General features: G+C 53.9%; 2 protein-coding genes across 2 annotated transcripts in view; both read right to left on the bottom strand.

The window, feature by feature from the left end:
- Positions 1-5,722: 5,722 nt before the first annotated feature.
- Positions 5,723-17,457, bottom strand: LOC119621549 (uncharacterized). The gene is made up of 3 exons (XM_037990912.2): positions 17,232-17,457; positions 11,430-11,545; positions 5,723-10,263 (listed from the first exon to the last, which is right to left on the bottom strand). Exons 1-3 carry the CDS (start codon positions 17,349-17,351, stop codon positions 9,327-9,329), a joined length of 1,173 nt encoding a protein of 390 aa, XP_037846840.2. The 5' UTR covers positions 17,352-17,457; the 3' UTR covers positions 5,723-9,326.
- A 2,758-nt stretch (positions 17,458-20,215) lies between these two features.
- LOC103227191 (zinc finger protein 783) overlaps positions 20,216-24,151 on the bottom strand; it is a 28,349-nt gene continuing 24,413 nt past the window's right edge. Inside the window, exon 6 of the mRNA XM_037990911.2 lies at positions 20,216-23,701. Coding sequence (XP_037846839.2) covers positions 22,863-23,701 — 839 coding nt within the window. The 3' untranslated portion in view covers positions 20,216-22,862. The remainder of the gene's footprint in view (positions 23,702-24,151) is intronic.

The following is a 24,151-nucleotide window of genomic DNA, read 5'->3' as shown; positions in this document are numbered from 1 at the left end:
ACACACAGCACGTGACTTGGGTTCAGTAAATATTTCTGGAATGATAAAGGCCAATCCAAGCCCCTGGAGGGACGCCTTCTCCAGCCAGCAGAGTTAGCACTTCCTGGGCCCACAGCCTTCAGGAAACCCCTAGGAGCACCCACAGAGAGAAGAATCCTGTGGGGTGGTGCCGGCAGCCTCCACCCAGCCCAAAAGAAGCTGCAACTGGTTCACCCTGTCCTATGAGCTGTTCACTCTCCATACCGTCAGCAATTGACCCACCATGAATCCATTCAGGCTGCCATAACAAGATGCTACAGACTGGGTGGCTTCAACAACAGACATTGATTTTCCCACAGTCCTGGAGGCTGGAGGTCCCAGATCAAGGTGTCGGTGGTGCTGGTTTCTCCTGAGGCCTGTCTGTGGCGTGCAGGTGGTCACCTTCTCGCTGTGTCCTCAAACGCCTTTCCTCTATGTGTGCCCATCCTGGTGTCTCTTCCCCTTCTCATAAGGACGCCAGTCCTCTTAGATGGGGCCCCACCCTAACAGCTTCTTTTTAGCTTCATCACCCCTCTAAAGACCTCATCTTCGAACACGGTTACATTATGAGGTACTGAGGTTTGGGACTTCAACGTATAAATTTGTGGGGGAGGCAGGGCGGTGGCTCACACCTGTAATCCCAGCACTTTGGGAGGCTGAGACAGGGCAGATCACTTGAGGTCAAGAGTGCGAGACCAGCTTGGCCAACACAGTGAAACCCCGTCTCTACTAAAAATGCAAAAATTAGCTGGGCATGGTGGCACCCACCTGTAGTCTCAGCTACTGGGGAGGCTGAGGCAGGAGAATCACTTCAGCCCAGGAGGCAGAGGTTGCGGTGAATCGAGATTGTGCCGTTGTACTCCAGCCTGGGCGACAGAGCAAGACTCCATCTCAAAAACAAACCAAAAAAAAAGTGGGGGGAGGGGGAAATAATTCAACCCATAACACACACAGCATGAATCTGCTCATGCTGTCACCTTCCAGAAACTTTTCTTGGTTAGTGTTACGGACTGAATGTGTCCTCCAACATTCATATGGTGAAGCCCTAATCCCCAAGGTGATGGTGTTTGAAGGTGGGGCTTTTGGGAGGTAATCAGGTGTAGATGAGGTCATGAGGGTGGGGCCCCAGGGTGGGATTAGTGCCCTTACATGAAGAGAGACCACATCTCCACATCTCTCTCTCTTTCTCTCTCTCTCTCTCTCTCCTTTTCTCTTGCTGTCTCTCCCTCTCTCCCCAACATGTTGAGGATGTCTGCAAGCCAGAAGAAAAGCCCTAAGGAGAGCCAGGAAGGAACCTGCCCACATCTTGATCTTGGACTTGCAGCCTCCAGAACTGTGAGAAATAAATTTCTGTTATTCAAGCCGCCCAGTCCATGGTATTTTGTTTTAGCAGCCCAGGCTGACCAATAGCGTCAACACAGTACTTTTTGTTGTTGTTTTGTTTTTGTTTCTGCTTGTTTGTTATCTAGCACTAACATTTTAAGATGACAAGTCTGGTAAAATGGGATTTTCCACATTTTCAATCCTCTCCGACCCTTTTCAAAAGCAGTTTTGCCAATGTTGTATTTATTATATTGACTCGGTCATGCTGCTTCTGGGAATCTATTTTAAAGAAATAAACACCCATGAAAAATAATAAAGCTAAGAAGGTTATCACTGTATTATTTTTAATTAAAAATTAGAAAAAACACTCTAAATGTCTAGTAGTAGGGGAACGGTGCACAGCATTCACTTAGTGGAATGTTATGCTGCCATTTGAAGAGATCATGTAACGTTTATGACGCATCTCCTCTGTGCCAGGCTCGGTGCTAAATGGGATAGACGCAGAGATGAAGAACACGGTGCTTGCTTTCAAAGAATTGACATTTTAGTAGAAAGAGACACAAGGCTGGGTGCAATGGCTCACACCTGTAATCCCAGCACTTCGGGAGGCCAAGGCAGGTGGATCATGAGGTCAGGAGATCAAGACCATCCTGTCTAACACGGTGAAACCCTGTCTCTACAAAAAAAACATAGAAAATAATTAGCCGGGCGTGGTGTCAGGCGCCTGTGGTCCCAGCTACTCGGGAGGCTGAGGCAGGAGAATGGCATGAACCCGGGAGGTGGAGCTTGCAGTGAGCCGAAATCGTGCCACTGCACTCCAGCCTGGGCGACAAAGCGAGACTCCATCAAAAAAGAGAAGAGAAGAGAACACAAAACACTCATTCCATAATTCAAATATTTAGTAAGCACTTACTGTGTGCCAGGCATTATTCTAGGTACTGGGCATACAGCAGGAACAAAACAAAATCCCCATACTCACAGAGTAGATAATAATCAAACAGTCAGGGCACAGTGGCTCACGCCTGTAATCCCAGCACTTTGGGAGGCCGAGGCAGGGAGATCATGTGAGTCCAGGAGTTCAAGACCAACCTGGGCAGTATGAGGGACCCCGTCTCTATAAAAAATTTAAAAATTAGCCAGGCATGGTGGCATGTGCCTGTAGTCACAGCTACTTGACAGCTGGGGTGGGAGGACTGCTTGAGCCCAGGAGGTCGAGGCTGCAGTGAGCTGTGTTTGTACTACTGCACCCCAGGCTGGTGGCAGAGGGAGACCCAGTGTCAAAAAAGAAATAAATTTTTTAAAAAGATAATAATCAAATAATTAATGCCAGATGCAAATCTGTGCTGTGAAGACACATAAGGCAGAGTTGGGGGAAGAGAAGGGGTCCCAGCAGCAGGGGAGTGCTATTTTAGATGGAGCATTCAGGGGTGACATCTGCAAGTGATTTGAAGGGAGCGGGGAGTGAGCCATGTGGATGTCTGACGGGAAGGGCTCTCAGGCAGAGGACCAGCGAGAGCAGAGGTCTGGAAGCATGGCCAGCGTGGACAGGTAGAAGGATGGGCCCTTTACCCTGGCCATGAGGGAGGGCAGTGCAGACTGCAGGGAGCCAGGGCAAGGCCTGGCTGTGGAGCACGATGTTCGAGGCAGGGTGGTAGCAGAGGAGGTGGCAGAGGTGGGTGGCTGAGGACTTTGGACGGGATTCACGCCTTTGGGAGTCCCTGAAGACACTTATTCTTTGAGACCTAGCACAAACGTCATGCTCCTGTGAGCTCATCCCTGACTCTCTTGACAGCCAGTCTCCGCCTCCCCCGGGTTCCCACATCAACGTGTAGTCTATTTCATTATTGCTGCTTTGTATTGGATTTGAGCCATTCAAGCCCTTCACACATCTAACACATGCACACTCACACACATCTCAGAGCATGGACTCTCACTGCAGATCCCACGGATTTGATATTTCTAATATACAGGACTTAGCATGGAAAATGCTACTGAATACGTGAGTTATCGAATCCATAAACTCACATTCCCCAACTGCACTGTGATTTCATAGTAAAAGAGCAGGACTCTGTCTGGAACTGCTGCTCTATTCAGCAGTGCCTGGAACAGGCGATACTAACACCTCCCAAGCACCACTTAGATCAGGAGTGCTTCATGGGCATGAACCTGTGCAGTGGCACAGATCCTCGTGCTTAGAAAGACCCGAGTTTGCTGTCGCCATCAGGAAACTCATAATCTTACCTTTGAACTTGTGTTTTACAGGTGAAATCCAACAGGACAATGAGCATGTCAGGAGCAGAGATGAGCACAGCATGTTCCTTGCAGCTCAATTTGCATATAGAGTGCTTGTGGTGCCCCGTTGCATAGAATTCCGGAGGCCCACAATGCATGGAGTCCAGCAAGACCCCGTGGGATAGATATAAGGTAAGCACATTCCATCTATGACTGAGAAAGTAGGGTGCTGACAGCCCAAGAGGTCCTACTTTCCTTTGGGACCAGAACTTGGTTCAAATACAGAAAGAATACCATGGTGTATTAGTCCATTTTCACGCTGCTGCTAAAGGCATACCCAAGACTGGGCAATTTACAAAAGACAGAGGTTTAATGGACTTACAGTTCCACATGGCTGGGGAGGCCTCACAATCATGGCAGAAGGCAAGAAGAAGCAAGTCACATCTTACATGGATTGCAGCAGGCAAAGAGAGAGCTTGTGCAGGGAAACTCATTTTTAAAACCATCAGATCCAGATCTCATGAGACTTATTCACTGTCACTAGAACAGCACGGGAAAGACCGCCCCCATGATTCAATTACCTCTCACCAGGTTCCTCCCAAAACACATGGGAATTGTGGGAATTACAATTCAAGATCGGGTGGGGACACAGCCAAACCATATCACATGGTGTTCTGAGAAACACAAGCAACCAAGGAAATGTATCAGACACTTTCTTCCCCATGCTACTCGTATTATCATACATGTGCTAGCCAATCACTTACTCTGAAAATGTTGGGCTAGAAGGAAGAAGAGAGGGCAGCCCATGGCTCCTTTTCCCTCAGTCCTTCACTCCTGGTTATACTGAAGATAGAGAGTGTTGGTAGAACAGGCACAGAGCAGGAAGTGAAATGAAAACAATGAAGCTAGTTTTGGGCAGTTTCCACGGTTCTTGTAAGAATGAAATGCATATGCATGTGTGAACAACAAATATTGTTTACTTGTGTGGAATCGTGTGATTCCAGTGGTTCTGTATCCCAGTAAATGTTCTTCTATTTGCATTTAAAACTATCACGTCATAATACAAAGATGAATGGTACATACACTCATGTTTTCAGTTATCGTGTTACATTAACAATTCACGTTTTAACTTTACTCAGAATGACATTAAAGAGCAAACAAAAAACACCATGACAGGTCAAAAGAGAGCATGTGGAAGAAAGGAGAAGCTTGGTATCCTAGTACCCTCCATGGTAGTTTCTTTCTGCCTTTGAATGAGGGGCCCCACAGTTTCATTTTGCACTGGGCCCTGCAAATTACACAGCTGCCCAGAGTCGGCTCGAAGCTGCAGTCGCCAATGCCTGGTGTAGGGCAATGATAAAGATGAGGATGGTGAGGGGTCTGGCTTCCATTCACAACATGAACACTCTGCATAAATGAAACAGCAGGCTCAGGACGCCAACCGCCGACTGAGACAAACTGAATACCAGAAGGTCATTAAAGGCGCTTTGAAAGAGGCTCTCACATCCTCTAGCCACGGGGCAGTCTGCGCAGACGGCTGGAAGAAGACAAGGGACAGCAATGGGCTGCCCAGGTCAGAGTCAGAGTCCACATGGGACAGTGGGACATGGGGTCCAGGATGGGGAGATTTGGATAGACAAGCCTGAGAAATGGGGACCCCACCCCCACCCAATCTCCCTGCATTTTCCAGATGGTAAAGCAGGGCTGAGGGCGGAAAAGCTATTCTGTTTTCTCCTTACTCCCGCCAGGAGAAAATGGAACAGCTGCCTCTCACCTGGAGAAAAGTAATAGCCTCTTCTGGAGCAGGGCCCAGCCTCGCCCTCCTCCTCAAAGCTGTGCCTCACTGCCCCATTCATCCCAGCCCAGCGGGGAAGCACAGTCTCCACCCCAGGAGTGTCCTGGGGCCACTGAAACAAAGCACCACACCCTGCGGGCTGAAAACAATGGAAATGTATTCCCTCGCACTTCCAGAGGCTGCAGGTGTGGTATCAAGGTGTCAGGAACGCTGTGCTCCCTCTGAAGGCTCCAAGGGAGAACCTGTTCCACATCCCTCTCCTCGCTTCTAGTGTCGCCGGCAACCACCCTTCCTTGACCGCAGACACATCCCTCCAAACTCACTCCACCATCACATGATGTCCTTCAGCATCTGTGCCCTTCACATGGCATTCTCCTCTTACATGGATACCAGCCATACTGGATTAAGGGCCCATCCTACTCCAGTGTGATCTCATCTTAACTTACATCTTAATTATATCTGCAAAACCCCTATTTCCAACCTAGGTCACACTTACAGGTACTGAAAATGAGGACTTGAGCATATCTTTGGGAGGACACAACTGAAACCACAACCCTGAGCCAGCTACCCTCAGAGCAGTGTGGGGCTCTGGATCGTCAGGGACAGGATGGATGTGAGCTGGAGAGGGTGCTGGTGTGGACGCCTTCCCCCAGGACTCTGGACTGTGCTCTAGGAAGGAGACCCGGAACAGGTCCTAATCAATAAATTTGCTACATGAGACCAGAGGACCTAAAGGACCAGAGGCTCCTCCCTGCAATAGGTGCCTCACCTTATTAAGGTGAGGGAGGCTCAGGTGTCTCAGGGTGATTTGTCTGTAGCTGGGGTTGACGATGGGAGCTGCTGTCACAAAACTGAGCTCCCTGGTGCCAACAGAAATGATGGGATTCCAAATTCAAGAGCTGTCTAGGATATGATGTATTGGTAGCCCATCTTGATAGGACCCAGTGCTGTTCTTGGTTCATTTTTACACTTCTAGGACCTTTGTTAAAAATGAATCATTGGCCAGGCATGGTGGCTCACGCCTGTAATCCCAACACTTTGGGAGGCCAAGGCAAGCGGATCACAAGGTCAGGAGTTCAAGTGAAACACGTCTCTACCAAAAATACAAAAGTTAGCTGGATGTGGTGGCATGTGCCTGTTGTAATCCCAGCTACTCAGGAGGCTGAGGCGGAATTGTTTGAACCCGGGAGGTGGAAGTTGCAGTGAGCTGAGACCACGCCACAGCACTCTAGCCTGGGCGACAAAGCAAGACTCCATCTCAGGACAAAAAAAAAAAAGAATCATTTGGCTGGGCACAGTGGCTCACTCCTATAATCCCAGCACATTGGGAGGATGACGTGGTCAAACTGCCGGAGCCCAGGAGTTCAAGACCAGCTTGGGCAACATGGTGAAACTGAGTCTCTACAAAAAAAAACTAAAAAAAATTAGCCCGGCATGGTGGTGTGCACCTGTAGTCCCAGCTACTCAAGAGGCTGAAGTGGGAGGATCACCTGAGCCCTGGGAGGTCAAGGGTAACGTGAGTCGCGACTGTGCCACTCCACTCCTTGTCTCAACAAAGAAATGAATCACTTGATCTGACATTGTCAAGAATAGTAACAGTGGCTCACAGGTCACCACCTACCTAGTTATCATCCCGCATTGAGAAGAGTCATGGTGAAACTGACACATTTTTTCCCTTGCTTAGTGAAGTAGAAAATAAGGGTGTGTCTTACAATCAATGGATCTTAGATTCAATGAAATACTGGAAATGTATTAACAACTATTATTGAAGGCAGGAAATGGTAAAGATGTGTTGTTAAAATTTGCATTATCAGATCAATGACATTAAAATTGAGAATTGCATCACTTATGAAAACATTTTTATTCATTCATTCCACAAACATAGGGGCTTTCCATGTGCAGGGCACAGTGCTGGACACTAAGGCGTCTGCCCTCCAGGCGTTGACACTGAGGCCTGTGCCCTCCAGGCGTTGACACTGAGGTCTCTGCCCTCCAGGTGTTGACATAGGCCTGTGCCCTCCAGGCGATGATACTGAGGCCTGTGCCCTCCAGGCATTGACACTGAGGCCTGTGCCCTCCAGGCGTTGATACTGAGGCCTCTGCCCTCCAGTGCCCATCCAGGCCTTGGTCCTCCAAGCCCACCTGGACTCTGCCTTTCTTTGGGACATTGTCCTGGACTTCAGTCCATCCAGTACTTCTTTTCAGAGCTTCAGAATGGAAGCACAGGTGAAAATCACTATATTTCACCACTGATCATGGGAATCTAGAGTGGAATATTATTACTGCATCACAAACAAGATCACAGACAGGATAAGAAGGGGGACAGAGGAAATTTACAATTCCTCACAAATGGTTCCTTATTTACAGAGGTTGTAAGTGATTATGTAAATCACAGAGCTTCCAATAAAAACCAACTCAAGCTACAAACATGAAAGTCCAAGGGCAGTGCCAGAGCCACCTCACTTGCCCGAGTGCTGCTCTCCAGGGCTTACTACCATCTGCTCGTGTGTCCCTTAAAGCAAGGGCAATGATAGAGACAGCACCGGCCTCTAGTCCTAGGAAGCACACATGCATTCATGTCAAGCACTGGGGGTTTAGTGGGGAGGAGGAGGGGGACACGGGATTATCTGACAGCTGAGGATCTAGAGAATGCTGGCAGAGTCTGGGTCACAGCTAGAGCCCAGTTGTGGCTGAGATCTCCAGTAGCTGAGGGGGAACTAATGTATCAAAATGGGAGGGTCCCAAACTGGCGGGCCACCGTAAGGGCCTGCCTGAAAAGCCCTAGTGATTGGCCTAAATCTTCAGACGGTGGTGGGGTCACCAGGATCTCAGGGGGGCTTCTCAGCTGCTGGCAGCCCACGTCCAGGTTTCCTACCTCCCTTCTGCTCAACCTTTAGGTGCTTCTGCAACATTTACTGCAGCCCTTGCTGCCTGCTGGTGTCTGTGTGTCCTCTGCCAGGTGCCACCACTGACGTCAGATACCCCTCCCAGCCCCACAGCTAGGAACCAGGCCTCAGTCTTCTTTGTATCCCAGTGACTGGCACAGGTTGGATCCTCAGAAAGCCCCCTTTGCCTGCCTGCTCCAACAACGGCTTGAAGGCAAATACTACACCAACTGGACAGTGCCCTGTGAGAGCCAAGATGGCTGGTCCTGAGCACTGGGCCACAGCCAGCCCAGGCCCTTCTGGGACACATGTCCCACAAAGCTGCCTTTCCCAGGTAATAGGGGGCAAGGGGGAGACAGAAGTCAGTGAAAGTTTCCATGAAACATCTTACAACTCACCAAGGCTATTGGATTCGCATCTGAGGGATGCTTGGGCTCAGCCTATTAAACAGGAGGCTGGGCCTGGCCTGGACTCCGTCCAAGGCCTCCTGCTACCACTGCCCACCCTAGGAAGCACTTTACAATCTTCACAGTCAGTATCCAGGAAACCAACGGCTATGGCTAAGGGTGAATACCTTGGATGTCCCTTCAAAGCACTGAGTAATCACATCTCCTAACTGGAACCTTTGTCTCTGAAAATCACTCCCCTAATAGAACAAGGCAAAGCCGGCCACTCCTGCCCACCCCATCTCCCAGCCCAGGTCTTCCCCTCAGTGAGGCTCAGGTGTTTGGGACTGGCCTCTATCCCGGCCACATCCCTGCCTCCCTGCATGCCTCCCTGCGACGAGAAGCCCCGTGGGCAATCGCAGTGCCTGGGAGAACAGCCCTCCCTTGGGAAGCCATGACCATGGCCAGAATACTTCGACCTGGCCAAGAAGTGACCCCCAGGAGAGGCCGCTTGGATTTAAGGGGCACCAACTGCCCCTGTGCCCTCAGACCCCCTTTAGGGAGCTCTCTGGGTGCTACCCACATTCTCCATCTTCACATGAGAAAAAGAACTGTCCAAGGGACTCCCCCCAAGACCTTCCTGATCACCACTGCTCCGCTGCCTGTCCCCAGGGCACCTCCTGAGGCTCAGCTCTGTACCGGTGCCCTCAAATCTGAGTGCGGCAGAAGGATCACTAGTGGCGCTCCCCCGCACTGCATCCCTGAGGCCCGTGGGCGGCTCGTCGATCTGGGAGTCCCTCTCACAAACCAGGCAAGGTGGAGAAGCATGACCAGCATGGCTGTCCTGGTGACACATGAGCCGGGAGGGACAGGTAAAGCTCTCGCCACACCGGCTGCAAGGATAGCGCTTCTCCTGCGAGTGGCCGCACAGATGGCGCAGGAAGCCGGGCTTCTGCGCAAATCGCCTGCCGCACTGGGCGCACTGGAAGGGCTTCTCGCTGATGTGTGTGTGCCGGTGCTCCAGCAGCGTGGACAGGCAGCTGAAGCGGCAGCCACATTGCGCGCACTGGAAGGGCCGCTCTCCCGTGTGCGTGTGTTGGTGCTCCAGCAGCGTGGACAGGCCGCCGGCCGCCGAAGACCTTGGCGCACTCGGCGCACTCGTAGGGCTTCTCCCCGATGTGCGTGCGGTAGTGGGTGTGAGCGTCGACTGGTGGACAAAGGTCTTACTGCATCTGGCGCCGGTGTAGGTACGCTGGGCCACATGCGCCTGGCGGTGGCTGGCGGGGGTGACCCAATGCGCGAAGCTCTTGGGACACTGAGCACTAGCGAAAGGCCATGGGGCATGATGCGCGCACTCCTGCTGCGGGCGGAGCTCCTTCCAGCCGAAGCTCTGGCCCCACTGGGCGCAAGGTGGGCACTGCTCCATGCCCCTAGCAGCTGGCTCAGCCTGGCTTGGAGGGCCTGGAGGGAAGAAGGCCACCTCTCGCTCCCTGGGGTCAGGAAGCAGACCCCCACAGGTGCTTCCCCGAGAGCCCTCCTTGCCAGGCCCCCCTCCAGCAGCCCAGGCTGGCTTGTGTCCCTCGGACCCTCCCTCCAGACTCCTCTTTGCGGCTCAGACAGGTCTCTGCAGGGAAGGGACACAGAAGGGTACAGCGAGTGAGGCCTCCCTGCCACAGGCTCTGCAGCCAGGCCACCCGCCCTTGGCTCTCCTGGAGTCTGAAGCCCGGGGCTCGAGCATCACTAAAGGCCCTGCTCTAGCCTAGCCTCCTTCAGCTCCCATTGTCCTCTGGCGGGTTCCACCCTGTGCTGTTCCACCTAAGGCTACCCCGTTCATCCACCTCTGAGCCTCGGCCCGAGGGTCCTCTCCAGCCAGAACACCTCTGGCCTCGTCTTTGCCTCTCACCCAGGCTCTAAGCCCCTCTCAGTCCCACCTCTCTCTCACGGAGCCTCCCAAGACCAGTGTGGTGACATTTTCCCCGGCAGCACCTTCATCCGGGCCGCCTGTGGCCACCAAGACACCCCTTTTACTACAGTTGAAAGAACACCTTCAGCTATTTGCACATCGTAAGCATAGGTGCTTTTAGAATACTGGCTGTCGGCCGGGCGCGGTGGCTCAAACCTGTAATCCCAGCACTTTGGGAGGCCGAGACGGGCGGATCACGAAGTCAGGAGATCGAGACCATCCTGGCCAACACGGTGAAACCCCGTCTCTACTAAAAAATACAGGTGGCGGGCGCCTGTAGTCCCAGCTACTCCGGAGGCTAAGGCAGGAGAATGGCATGAACCCGGGAGGCGGAACTTGCAGTGAGCTGAGATCCGGCCACTGCACTCCAGCCTGGGTGACAGAGCGAGACTCCGTGTCAAAAAAAAAAAAAATACTGGCCGTCTTTTGGATCAGATCCTGAAAGGGCTCTCTGGCTGTAGACACAATGGTGCCCCTCCCCACTGTGTACTGTGTGCTCGTCTTCTCTCTCCTGAGTGATCTGTGTCTCACACATTAATGAGCCCCTGCAGTGCCCAGCACCATGCTGCCTACAGACCAGTTCATGAAATGAACAGGAAACAGGTTCAGGAATAAAAGAATGATTTCATGCAACTGCATGGGAGGACACCACGCAGCAAGCACACAAGATTCTGCAGAGACACAGCCAAGGCTGCGCACTGCCTTCCCTCAGGAGCCTGGCGCAGGAGGAGGCCCTGCTAGAGGCGCTGGGAGGCCCCCCGGGGGACGCCATGTCTCCTAAGGCCCAGGGATACAGGCCTGGGGAGACACAGCCCAGCATGCCTTACCTGAGCACAGGTGTGCCACAGTGGTCTCCTGTGGGCCCTGCTGGCTCCTCCCACTTGCCCCTGCCTCTTGCTTGATCCAGGCCAGAACTCCTGGGGTGTTTCCAGCTGGCCTGCGTCTAAGGGAAAGAGGAAGAGGCCCTGAGGGCAGCAGGTGTCATGGAGCATCTTTCCTCTCACAGCCTCTGTTGGGACCACGACCCCAAAGAGACTCCCAACAGAACTGTAGGTACCAGCAAAGGCACAGCACATCCTGGGGACGTGTGACATGGCAGCGAGGGGAGCTTGGCCTGTGAATGATGGGCTGTGAGCTGTGACGGGGATGACCAGCCATCTTCCAATGCTATCCACCCCGCTTCAACACTAACAGAGCACTTGGTGTCTTGCTGGGCATGTGGCCACCTAGACTCCAGACATGTTGCCAGGCCTCCCTGTAAGGAGATGTGCCCTGTGGCTGGTCTGGCTAATGGATGTGAGGGCGCTGCCTCCTCCAGCTATGGGATCTTTGACACTGGATTCCGCCTCTCTCTGCCTCCGTTTCTTCATCTATGATATGAGGAAACTGAGAGTTGGAATAAGCTTAAATGGGTCAATGTTTATAAAGTAAACATTGCACAGTAAGTACTAAATGTACAACAAACCAAAGTGTTTGGTTAAAGGGAAGGGCATCAACTAAAACGAAAAGGGAAAGGGCACACTCCCCCTGCCCCCGCCCCAGCCCATCCCCTTGCTTCCTTCAACAGGGCCACGGGCATGGTCGCAGGCCATCTCGAACCACAGTAACAAGGCCTGGCCCCAGGAAAGGTGGAGCGATAGGCTGGAAGGAGCCTGGGCCTGTGAGCTGCCAAACAGCTCTGTTGGGAGGGAGACCATCCCCGGCCACGTGGAAGCTGCGGTTTTGGTTTCATTGTTTTCTTCAGTCTCTGTTACAGCAGCCAAACACAGATCCTACAGTGCCCTTAGGTGGGTGTCCTTCAAGGACTGGGCGACCTCACCAATCTGTGCCCACCTCTAAGGCCTATCTTAAGATCAGGGAGTAGTTACTGCTCCTCTTCCTGCTCCAGGCTTGACACAGGGTAGGCACATTTTTTGTTAAATAAATGAATGAATGGAGAACATTCCAAGTCACCCATATCTAACTGCTGTCCAATCGCCCAATGCTGCCAGGTTTTATAGCCAGGGCACAGCCCACTTCTTTCTGTCATATATGAGGCACTTCTGATGCAGCCACTCTGAAGACACCAGCCCAGCCCGGCGGCCACACACCAGGCTGGCTTCACAATTAACCAGGGCCCTGGAAACCGTTTCAGAGAGGAAGCTGATCAAAATGTATCAACGCGAAAAGATCCTTAAGACATACTATTGAGTGAAAACAGCAAACTGCAGAAGATATGTAGACTATATCTGTGTGTTCTTAACCCTTGTATTTTTCTACAGTACACACAAGTATGTATATGCATGAGAAAATAGCCTGAAAGGTTATGCAGCAAAATCATAACAGTGGCTACCCTGGGAGGGGCCTAGGGTTGGGCGGGTGGCCAGCAGGAGCCGCTTAGCTTTGCCCATGACCTCCACATTGCTCAGTAAGAACGTATTCGTGTAAGAATCTATTTGCATAATCAAAACACAGACACTTTCAACAGCCAGAGACGGGTCACTTTCTGTTCACAGGGATCTCTGAGCCTTGATCCTCAAACTAACGACACCAGAATCACGGGAGGAAAGTGTTGAAAGTCCAGTGCCCAGACCCTGCCCGGACCTAACGAATGAGCAGCCCGTTTACACTGCTTCTAGAATTCTGGCAGGAACAGCCCGCCTATGGAAACATCCAACAGATAAAGCAGTCATGCACCCACACTGTCTGGGGCCTGCCCACAAAGGGTTTAGAAGCAGCTTTTAGGAGTGAGGCCTAGTCCTGAGGGGTAAACAAAGCTCTCTCCTGGAGAAATCTGGAAAAGCTTACGGAGAGTGGAAAACAAGAAGTGACTGCTAGAATGGCAAGGACCACCCAGACTTCAGGGCAACCCTAACCCCGCTGAGCAGCCCTCATTCCTCCACCCACCACGCTTCCTTGAGCTGCCTTCAGGTGCAAGCCCAGCCTCATGGCAGAGTCGTGCCTGGGGCTCTTTGGCCAGGCCCTGCCTGCTGCTTTGCATCCCCCTAGGAGCTGCTCAGCCCTGGGGACTGTGGCACCGGCCACAGCCTCTGAACATACCCTAGTCCTGCCCACACCTGCTGTGGGGGGCCAGCCCAAGAGCTGGGGTGGCTGCAGTGCCTGGGCCCAGGTCCCCTCCCTGCACTACAGGGGAGGAGCTGTTGGCCAGGCTGCTGCTGTAATAGCCCTCAGTGCTGTAGTAGCTCTCACAAGAGCCACACTCCGCCCAGCTGGCCTCTCGCTCAGGGCTCCCCAGCTCGAGCTATGTGACCTGCATCCTGCCACACCCCACCCCTTACGCAACCCTGCTTTCTCTGTGGTGCCCCCGTCCCCTGCAGGTGCCTGGAAATGCCACTTCCAGCCTTGGACCTACATGCCAGCCACTCAGTACCCTTGTCAACTCCCACCTTCTTCCCCACTCTAGGCTCACTGTGACTTAATTTACCTACTCAAAGAGTGTGCTTCACAGGGGAGCCTTCCTCCCCAAATCTAAGACTCTAGAAAGCAAGGAGCAGTGTCTTGGCATGACCCGCTGTGTTCCGAGCAACCAGCTCCAGGGTTCCTGTCCTTCAGCCAGAATAGTCCCACTGTCCCCCATGTTATGTGATTCTGGTTGTCACTGGAATAAAGGGTTCTCGCCTTAAAAAAATGAAAAATAAAAAATAAAAAACTGCATTCTGATCCAATGCTATTATTTGAAAAATGGAGAACACGGAGCTCCTATTCTGGTTCACCCTTCATTGAATAATTATTTACTATTTATAATCCCAGTACATGCCAGGCACTGTGTAAGGTGCCGGAGGAGGGGGATATTACAGCAAGACTCAGTCCCTTCACCCAAGGAGAGGAAGCAGGAATTAGGCTGCAAAACGAGGAGGACCCGCACGCAGGCACCAAGGGCCCTGGGAGCAGACGCAGCATGAGGGCAGGTCTCACAGAGGCCGCCAGCCGGTCGCTCCTCCCGGGACCCTGCACGCACCACGACAGCCTGCCTCAGGTTCCCTGGTATCTGCTGTGCCCTCTGCCCTTCCCCTCAAGCCTCCAGAGCAGTCTCAGGCCAAGCGATGGCTCCAAAGGGACATGGAGTGTGGGAAATGGCCCAGGTCCTCTGGGTGTCAGAACACCCGGGTCTGGCCCTGACCGCCAGCTGTGAGGCCCAGCAGTTCACTTCCCCCCACCTCTGCCTCTGTTTCGCCAGGGGGGCCTCCTGACACCAGATGCCCTTACCAGATGCACGTAGAGAGGCCCAGGTCCGCCCACACCCTAAGGGACTCACCAGGGCCCGGGCTCTGGCCCCTCTCCGCACTGGGCAGGCTGCAGCTGCCTGCCTGGTGTCCCTTCTCCACTGGCGCCAGAAGATCTGGCTTGGTGGTGGCCCGGCCCGCAGGGAGGAAAAGGCCAGTGGCAGGGCTGTCCTCTGCAGACCTGGAAAGGAGGGTTTTCTGCCAGGCTTGGAGCAGGACTCACTCCCTCTTCAAGACATGTGTTGAGGGGTATGGAGAGTAGGGTGGGCAAGGCCTCTCAGTTTTCGTGGACTAGAATTAAGTGCCATGAGACCAAGAGAAAGGGTTCCCATCCATTGCCCACACAGACAAGTCACCTAGTCCAGACAGATGAGGAAACTCAGGCCCAAAAATGGGGCTGGCCATTCCTGGTGGTCAGGCTCAGGCTTCCTGCGCCCTTCCTTCCACGTGCTTCTCCTTCCCCGCCTGAGGCCGGACAGCCTCGTCACCCTGCCTCCCACAGCACACTGGGACCCTTTTCTGAAGGAGGAACCTCTGCAGCCAGGCAAAGAGAGGGAAGGCACTGTGTTCTGGGCCTCAGCCTCCCAACAAGGGGAGAGAGGGGACAAAAAGCCAACTGCTCACCTGCCCAAAGCAGTGAGAATTCCAGGTGCACGCAGGAGAGCTTGGGAGTAGGGTAGCTACAAAAACCCGCATCTGATCAAGTCTCACATGAAGACACACACCTGCCTGAAGGACCGAACTTCCCAGGGCTGGCCCTCGTTTTCTGGACCTGGGGCATCCTTAAAAGCAGGTCAGGGCCTGGCGCGGTGGCTCACACCTGTAATCCCAGCACTTTGGGAGGCTGAGACGGGCAGATCACGAGGTCAGGAGATCGAGACCATCCTGGCTAACATGGTGAAACCCTGTCTTTACTAAAAATACAAAAAATCAGCCAGGCGTGGCAGCGGGCACCTGTAGTCCCAGCTACTTGAGAGGCTGAGGTAGGAGAATGGCATGAACCCGGGAGGTGGAGCTTGCAGTGACTCCGCCTCAAAAAAAAAAAAAAAAAAAGGCAGGCCTGGCCGAGCACGGTGGCTCACACAGCACGTTGGGTTGGGAGGCCGAGGTGGGCGGAACACCTGAGGTTGGGAGTTCGCGGCCAGCCTGATCAACATAGATAAACCCCATCTCCACTAAAAATACAAAATGAGCCGGGCCTAGTGATGCATGCCTGTAATCCCAGCTACTCAGGAGGCTGAGGCAGGAGAATCACTTGAACCTGGGAGGCAGAGGTTGTGGTGAGTTGAGATCACACCATTGCACTACAGCCTGAGCAACAAGAGCGAAACTCCATCTCAAAAAAAAAAAAAAAGCAGGCCTACAGTCTATCCGTCTTTGCTCAGCAGGAATCAGTGTGCAGAGTGCAGATTGGGAGTCCTAGGGATGCAGATGTAAACCAGGGGAGGCCCCAGCTCCCCAGGAGCAGACAGGCTGGCAAGCCACAGGTGTGCACACAGGAGCTGCCTCTGGCACCACGCAAAGGGCAGGACAGCAAGGAGCAGATTCCAGTTCACTTACTCCATGAGACCTGGGGCAAGTCACATAACCTCTGCATTTCATGACATAAAACCTCAAAATGAGAATGACGGATACCTTCTACCTGCCTGAAGACAGAGGGCTGAACAAATGATCTCTACATGCTTCCTGCTCTCAGATTCAGAAGTCTCGTGTGATTGAGTAAAGAAGTAAAACCAAGGTGTGGAGGCCCCCAGAGACCAGCCTCTTACCCAGGGAGCTCAGGGTCTCGCAGCTCCCCTTCACGACACGTTTGTAGAGCTCCTTCTATGAGTCCTCCAGGCCGCCACCCTGCTGCTCTGAGAAATACCTGACCGCATCTTCAGGAGTCATGGGCACCTGAAAGTACAGGTTGCCTGCACCCACCATGAGTAATAACCATTTCAGGGAGCAGCCAAAACCAACTCCAGTCTCCTCTCCCTTCCCCCGAAGCAGTGGGCATCGCAGGCCAAACTACTAAGCAAATGCAAACTCAACTCCATCACAACACCTTCGGCTAAAGGGCAGAACCAGTGACTAATGGGATTCATGATCGGGGCTCCTGGGTTCTCTTCCCCTCTCCCAGGCACACATATCTCCTACTTGTGCCAGTCCTCACTCTCAGAGATCATGTACAACCACTGCTGCACAACCATTTCTCTCCCAACAAACCCCATTCCATCTTCCAAAGCAGACATTCTTCTGTGTCACAATTTCTTCTGACATTTTTCAAGCCCTTTAAAGTCAACTAGTGACTGCCTTGGATGGCCAGAGGTCAGGCTTCAGGAGCCAAGGAGCTCCCTCCGCTATGCATATGGTAACCCTACAGAATCCAGGCAGGGCCTCTCCACCCATACCCAGCTCCTATACCTTGGGGGCCTCCCCCTTGCTGCCCCGGGGCAGCGGTAGGATCCAGAAGTTTCTGTTGCACAGCAGGTTCTCCAGCTGCCTCTGCAGCAGCCCATACTCCTGCAGCAGAGTCCCCAACATGGCCCACTTGCCCTCCAGCCTGAGCAACAGTTTGGTTCCCAAACTTCACAGCCACCTTCTCGCAGTCAGCCAGCTTCTTCTCGGCTGTCTGTGCGTCCCTCCAGGCTCTGTAGCCAGGCAGCCTGGGGTTCCATCTTCTTCTCCACCACCTGAACAGCAGCCACGATAGCCAGAAGGGAGACCTCTGCAGATCGGATCTGGGCCTCTCCCTGGAGGTCAGTCTGCATATACCAGTCCTGCAACCAGACACAAGTTTGTGAGTCAGCCACCAGAACGAGAGCAGCCCAGAGCCGCTACCAGACACAGGAAGGTCAGGATTCTCCAGAATGGGGGAGACGTTTTCTGAATGCCAGAGGGCCCCACTGGTCAGACTCCCAAACAGACCCCACCTAATACTCAAAGACAGCAGACACTGGACCCCACAAAGCCCCCATGAGAAGACCAGGGGCAAGAACCAAGAACCAAGACCCAGGGGCAATGGAAAATGACATAACTAACATTACTACCATAAATGAATAGAGTGGATCCCAGCTGTACCACTCACTGCCTCTATTAGCTCAGCCCATTACTCAACCAACTAGGGAACATGGCCAGAAGCAGGAGCCAAGAAATGGTGAGAAGCCCAAGTCCAGAACACCTGCCGGGGACCCGGGGTCCAATGCACACCCAAGCAGCAATCTGAGTCCTCAACTTCTTCTAGAACAAGTCCACACACCTTAGTGGGCTCACGGGGAGAAAGGCCTGTTGTTCCACCTTGGCGATCTCTAAGGCCCATCCACCCTGACATCTACTGGTGTGACTTCCTGTCCTGCCTGATACCACATCCCCATGATCCAGGTGCCTTGTCAACCAGCCCCAGGATGGTCTTCACCCTCCTAGCTGCCAGGCAACAGGGGCCAGAGAAAGTTGAAGACAGAAAAGGAAAGAAGAAGGAAACATTACAAGGAATACCCTGTTCACAGGAGGTGGAAAATGCATTGTGTATTGCTGGAAATAAAATTTTAAATCCAGGAATGCCTCAGTGGGGAACAGTTGAGGTATAAAGGGAGCACTCCTGGAAATGGAACTCACCTAGAACTTGACTCAGTGCCTCTCCTGCCATCTGAATCCTGCACAACCTGAGGTCAAGCCGCATAACTTATCTAAGGTTCTATGTTCTCACTTACAGGGATATCCTAACTTCCTTCACTCCTAAGGTGGCTGTGTGGATGAAACACACTGAATATACGAAAAAGCACTCAGGGCGTATGACATTAGCACATGTTATATTCTTAAAAACAAATATAAAGGCTATGGACCAGTGATCTGAATGTGTTAAGAACCAGAGACTGATTAATCTAATTCTGTGCAACTGAGTTTCTCAGAGACCTCCCCAATAAACATACTCAGCAAAGTGTCCCACACATACAAGTACCAGACACCAGATACCTGGCCTTTTCCTTCCTCTCACACCATGGCTCTCCATCCTCAAGTCTGGCCTCTGTCTGATACAATGAAGTGGAGCCCAGAGGAGGCAGCACCGTCTTCAAATTAGGGGCTAACATCCTCACCTCCCTGCAATGCCCTGCCACAAATGTGCCACCCAGGAATGGATCCAAAACCACTGCAAAGCTATTTATACTAGGAGATGGCCCCTCTACCTTTAAAGACCTATGAAAATCTCAACAGTTCTTATGCAGGCCAGCAATGGCCTAGGTCAAGCCTGAGCCTGAAGTCCCTAACCAAAAGTCCTCACAATGCAGATCCCCTCAGCAGTGGCCAGAAGGACTTGTCAGGGAATTTTGGAAAGAGTGGGCAGGCATCAGAATCCTCCTGACTGGAATCAGAGCTCAAGTCTAGAGTCCACTTCACAGTCAGGAGCCAGACTCTGGCTCCACCAGACTGCAGCAGACATCCCTTCCCAGGCCATGGCATTGGTCTCAGCTTGGCGGGAGGGGTGGATCTTTGAGATGGTCCACTGGGGGGTGGGGCGGGGTGGGGGCAAGTGCCAAAAGGCGGGTCCTGAAAGAGGAACCTTGGAGAGTCTGGAATGAAGATGTCCACAGTCCACCACGCCCTCAGAGCCGGGTCCAGTGGATATCAGGGCAGGAGAGACCTCCAAATCTTGTGTTTAGGGCCATTCGCCTTATTCCACAGGCAAGGAAATGAAGAGCGAGAAGGGAGTTTATCGTGTGGCCTTAGGAGTCCTTGTCCTCCTCCTGCCACCCGGGCTGAGCCCTCCCCAGTTCCAGGAGGTGGCGGGGGATGGTGGGAGGTGAGACATCCTCCTGGCGAATTCAGGACTCGGCTCCACGTTCCCACGCCTCCATGAGAGTCGCCCCTACCGGAGGCGCAGCCGCCTCGGCCATGGCCCTGTGCTGGCCTGCCTGGGCAGGGAGTCGCCACTGCCGTTGCGCGCGGCCCCACACAAGCCCGGCTGCACAGTTCTCTTCGCAGACGGCGTCAGCCCCGCTTTCCCCGCACGGACCGAGCTCGCGGGGCTGCCGGGACTCGGGACACACGGAGGACGCGCCTGGCAGGCAGCTGTGCCCCAGGCCCAGCGAATTGCGACCGGGTGGGCCCCGCGTGGGCCCCGCCCCGCATCCCGAAGCCAGATCCCCGTTGGCCGCTGCTGGAGGCTCCGCCCCCGCTTGGCTGGCGCCTGCAACCCAGTGCCGGCTTTTCATTGGCCAGCCCGGGAGGCCCCGCCCCCACAGCGTGCTCAGAGGTTTTGTGCGTGCCCGACAGGTGTGCGCGCCCGCCGACAGGTGTGAGTGCCCGCCCCAGGCTGGTGCCCAACAGCCCGCAGGTGTCGCCAGCTGCCACTGCCCCGCACGGTCACTCACCTCCCAAAGAGCAGAAACCAGATCACGCGCACGCACTCGTTCATGTCAACAAGTTTATTGAGCACCAATTAGGGCAAGGGACTACCACCTTCACAGTTTTCTCGGGCTTATTAACGTCATGGCCCACCCGTTTATTTCAAAAATGAGGAAGACGAGGACCCTGCTGGGGAAGTTTGGGGCCCAACCAGGGCTCCCACCGAGTCTGGGGCACCCTCAGCTCCTGCACCACAAAGCTTCGGTTGACTCGTTTCAATGTAAAGAACGTTACTTAAACACGTCCGAGTGCTAGGCAAACTCACAAGACCTAGCTCAAAGTTGTGCACATTGCTATGAAAAAAAGAAAAAAGGAGAATCAGCACCTTGTGATACTTACACAGGGGCATTTGGCATTAGAAAAACAAGCCCAGAAACTCGGCAAAATTCTTAGCCTGAGGTATCCCTAGAACACCTGAGACTAGCTCCTGCAGCTGAGGGTTAAACTCGCGCACCTGCACTTGCACATATCCTGTCTGAGCTCTTGCTGACAGCCTGTCTCTGATTTGTGAAGCTGCTGGCAAGGGTTGGGGGACCCCAAAACAAACAAGCAGGATCCACAGCACAGAAGAGCGGTGCCTCTTCCCAAACCCAAGGGAGCCTGGCCGAACTGTCACTGACTTGTATACTCACCCTCCTCCCAGAGATGACGGCAATGCTACCACTGGCCCCCAACTATGCTCAAGACTTTGGAAGAAGTGTGAGGGTCAGAAGGGCAAGGAAATGGCACATCCAGGAACCAAGGCCCCCAGAAGCAGCCCTGAAGGGTGGCCACTTCTCAGTGCCAGACAAGGCGGTAAAAAACAAGGTTAGCCGGGGTCCCATCACTCCAGCTTCAGAGTCACCCACACCAAGGCTGCTCTACAGGCAGCACCGCAGTGGTGTGACGGGACACCAGAAGCCAGCTGACCTCCAGACTTCTCCATGAGGCCTGATATTATTGCCTGAACTTCTACAGTCTGAATCTCATGTTTTGGTAGGAATTTGTTCACCGAAACACAAAGGACTCCTGCAGAACAAAGCCCCATGGGCGAGTCTTTCACTGAGCCCAGTGGAACTGCCACTACTCACTCCAGAAGATAAAGGTCCTTCCTGAGGGATCCTGACGGGGAAAAAAAGGCTGGAATGAGTAGAAAGGAGGCCCTGAATTTGAAAGGAAGCACAAAGCTAGGCTTCATATTTGTCCCAGTGCCTCTTAATTTGATCCTGACAACTCTTGAGGTAGGATACACTAGGGCCATGACCCCCTTTGACAGAAGAGGAACATGAGACTAGCTGTGACTGAAGGATTCACCCAGATCTCCTAGCCCAACTCTGCCCCAGAGCCCAAAGTGCTCAAGGGAGAACTCCTTTGAGAGCCTGCCTCCCCTTTAATGTGAAAAGTACGCCTGGAGGCCCAGGGTAGAGGTGGCCCTCAGCCAGACCAAGGGCCTCCTCTAGGGGAGGGGCTTCCTGGGCTCTCTCCGCACTGCCCCTCAGGGTGCTTTCTGGGGTCCAGTCAATGGATCTTACACACCCACGAACACTGAGCTTTGGGAAGAAGTGTCTCCCACTCCAGGCTTCAGTTTCCCCTCCCAGCTGACAAACAAAAGTAAATAATGGACGTGCCTATCCTGTGGGGTAAGGACTAGGAATACTGGGAGTCACTCTGGGCCAAGAAACACACACCTAGGGAGACACTGTGCTTCCGAGACAGCAGCCAAGACATCCCCGTCAAAACCCACAGGCTGGGCCAGGAGTGGTGGCTCACGCCTGTAATCCCAGCACTTCAGGAGGCCGAGGCAGGCGGGTCACCTGAGGTCAGGAGTTCGAGACCAGTCTGGATAACATGATGAAACCCTGTCTCTACTAAAAATACAAAAATTAGCCAGGAGTGGTGGCACACCTCTGTAATCCCAGCTACTCAGAAGGCTGAAACAGGAGAATTACTTGAACCCGAGAGGCAGAGGTTGCAGTGAGCAACCTCTGGAGATTGCACCATTGCACTCCAGCCTGGGCAACAAGAGCGAAACTCCATCTTAAAAATATAAAAGACCCACAGGCTGGTGGAGATAGTTCCCCTTCCAGTTCTGTGAGCCCCACATGGAAAAGCCAGCTCTTTCCACTTTGCAAAAGGCGAAGTTCCATTAGCAACTACACACATTTACAAAAGCACTTGAGTCTCTATAACAAGGGAAAAAAAGTTTCAAAATAGCAAAGTAAAAAAACTTTCCAGGGCCCTTTCTTCAGGCCAACCATCCACTCCCCTGTCTCATGGTGACAGCAGGCAGGAGACCTCTGCACAAAACAAAAATCCCAGGTCCCCGCACAAAACAAAAATCCCAGGTCCCCGATGTCTCTATCGCCCCCATACTGGAAGGGCCATGATCTCTGGTCCTCTTGGCTCTGGTACCTACCAGAGGCCCCATCAAAAATAAGACATCCCTTAAGCCTTAAGGAATCTTTTACAAGTCAGGAATGCAGAAAAGGCAGCAAAGAGTGCAAACAGGAAACAGAAGGCACCCGGTCACACACACTGCCACCAGAAGGGCGGCGAGCTTCCCATTTGAATGGGTAAAAACAACAAACCTCTCTCCATCCCAGGAAGAGGAGGAACCCGCGTCAGGCACAGGGGAGAGGCCCTGCCAGGAGTCCCCTGTGGCCCACTGCCTAGTCAGCCCTCTTCCGTGCAGCTGGGCCAGGGCAGCGGGGGGCTCCCGTGGCGGGCAGGGGCGGCAGGCAAGTGTGGGCCCGCCTGGCCTCGGGCGTGGGTCTGCATGTGCACAGCCAGGTGGTGGTTCCGGTTGAAGGTCCGGCCACACTGGGGGCACTGGTAAGGCCGCTCACCAGTGTGGATGCGCTGGTGCCGGAAGAGGTCCGAGGGCCGGCGGAAGGCCTTGCCGCAGTAGGGGCAGGCGGGCCAGCCCTGGCCATTGCCGGTGTGCAGGCGCTGGTGCAGCAGCAGGCTCTTGCGCTGCTGGAAGAAGCGCAGGCACTCGCTGCAGTGGTACATCTTGCTGGCCGCGGGCCGCCGCCCCACCAATGCACGGCCCCCCGCCACAGAGCGGCGGCCCTCAGGCTCCTCGGGGAGCCAGCGGATGACAGGGCCAGGCACCACCACCTCCCCCGGCTCCAGCGTGGTCTGGCTGTCCCCGCAGGTGGTGGGCGAGTGGCCGGGGGCCTCCCGCCGCCCCTCCTCCACGTGGGTCCGCTGATGAATCGTCAGGTTGATCTTCAGGCGGAAGCTCTGCCCACAGTCGGGGCAGGTGAATGCCCGCTGCCGCCGGCGGGAGAGGACTCGGGGCGTCTCCCCGCCGACCCCCGGTGGCCGTGGCTCCCCTGCCCGCACCCTGGGCACGCCCTGGGCCTGATGACGGCTGGGGCCCCCAGGCCTGTTCCTGGGCCCTCGGGGAATTCTGCATTCGGTCTGGCCTCGGGACACCCCCAGAAAAAGCCGCTCAGGCGTCATCTCATCTTCAGACTGTGCCTCTGTCTTGATGACCACACCACCACCTGGCAAAAGGAGTCTACGTTGGTTTCCAAGTGGACCTCACCACCCTGTCCCCTAGGTCACTCGGCCCAGTCCTGGCTTCCAGCCTCAGTCGGGCCCTGTCTCCCCACAGTGCTCACAGCACATTGCAGGGGTCCTGCTCACTGAGCCCCGCCACACAGGCACTGCCTCGCACGGTCACTCAGTCCTGATTGTTGTCATCAGCCTCATTCCTGCAGGCCAAGCTAAGGACACCAGGGGAGGGGAGATCAAGCTGCAAGGCCAGGAGCCAGGGAGCCCGGAGGTTAGGGGTCAGCTGGAGTGGGACACAGAAGCAGAGACCCTGGGCACAGCAGAGAGGGTGGCAGGACCCCACCCCCAAGAGTTCTGGTGACACTAGTTACCATCTGTGAAAGACAATGAGCCCCAGGGGCCCTCACTGCCCCCAGACCACCCTAAGAGGCCTCTGCGGA

Source organism: Chlorocebus sabaeus, chromosome 21, assembly GCF_047675955.1.
Source record: "Chlorocebus sabaeus isolate Y175 chromosome 21, mChlSab1.0.hap1, whole genome shotgun sequence".
NCBI classification, from domain to species: domain Eukaryota; kingdom Metazoa; phylum Chordata; class Mammalia; order Primates; family Cercopithecidae; genus Chlorocebus; species Chlorocebus sabaeus.
Note: the sequence above shows the minus strand (reverse complement) of the source record. Positions and strands in the feature narration are given on the sequence as shown.

What these genes read in the sequence shown, in the direction of transcription:
- LOC119621549 (XM_037990912.2), bottom strand. Translation starts at nt 17,351, where the DNA reads ATGTTGGGGACTCTGCTGCAGGAGTATGGGCTGCTGCAGAGGCAGCTG. An exon ending in GCAAGGGGGAGGCCCCCAAG is followed by an intron (nt 11,546 to 17,231) that starts GTATAGGAGCTG and finishes TCTTTCCCTTAG; the next exon opens with ACGCAGGCCAGCTGGAAACA. An exon ending in TGTGGCACACCTGTGCTCAG is followed by an intron (nt 10,264 to 11,429) that starts GTAAGGCATGCT and finishes CCTTCCCTGCAG; the next exon opens with AGACCTGTCTGAGCCGCAAA.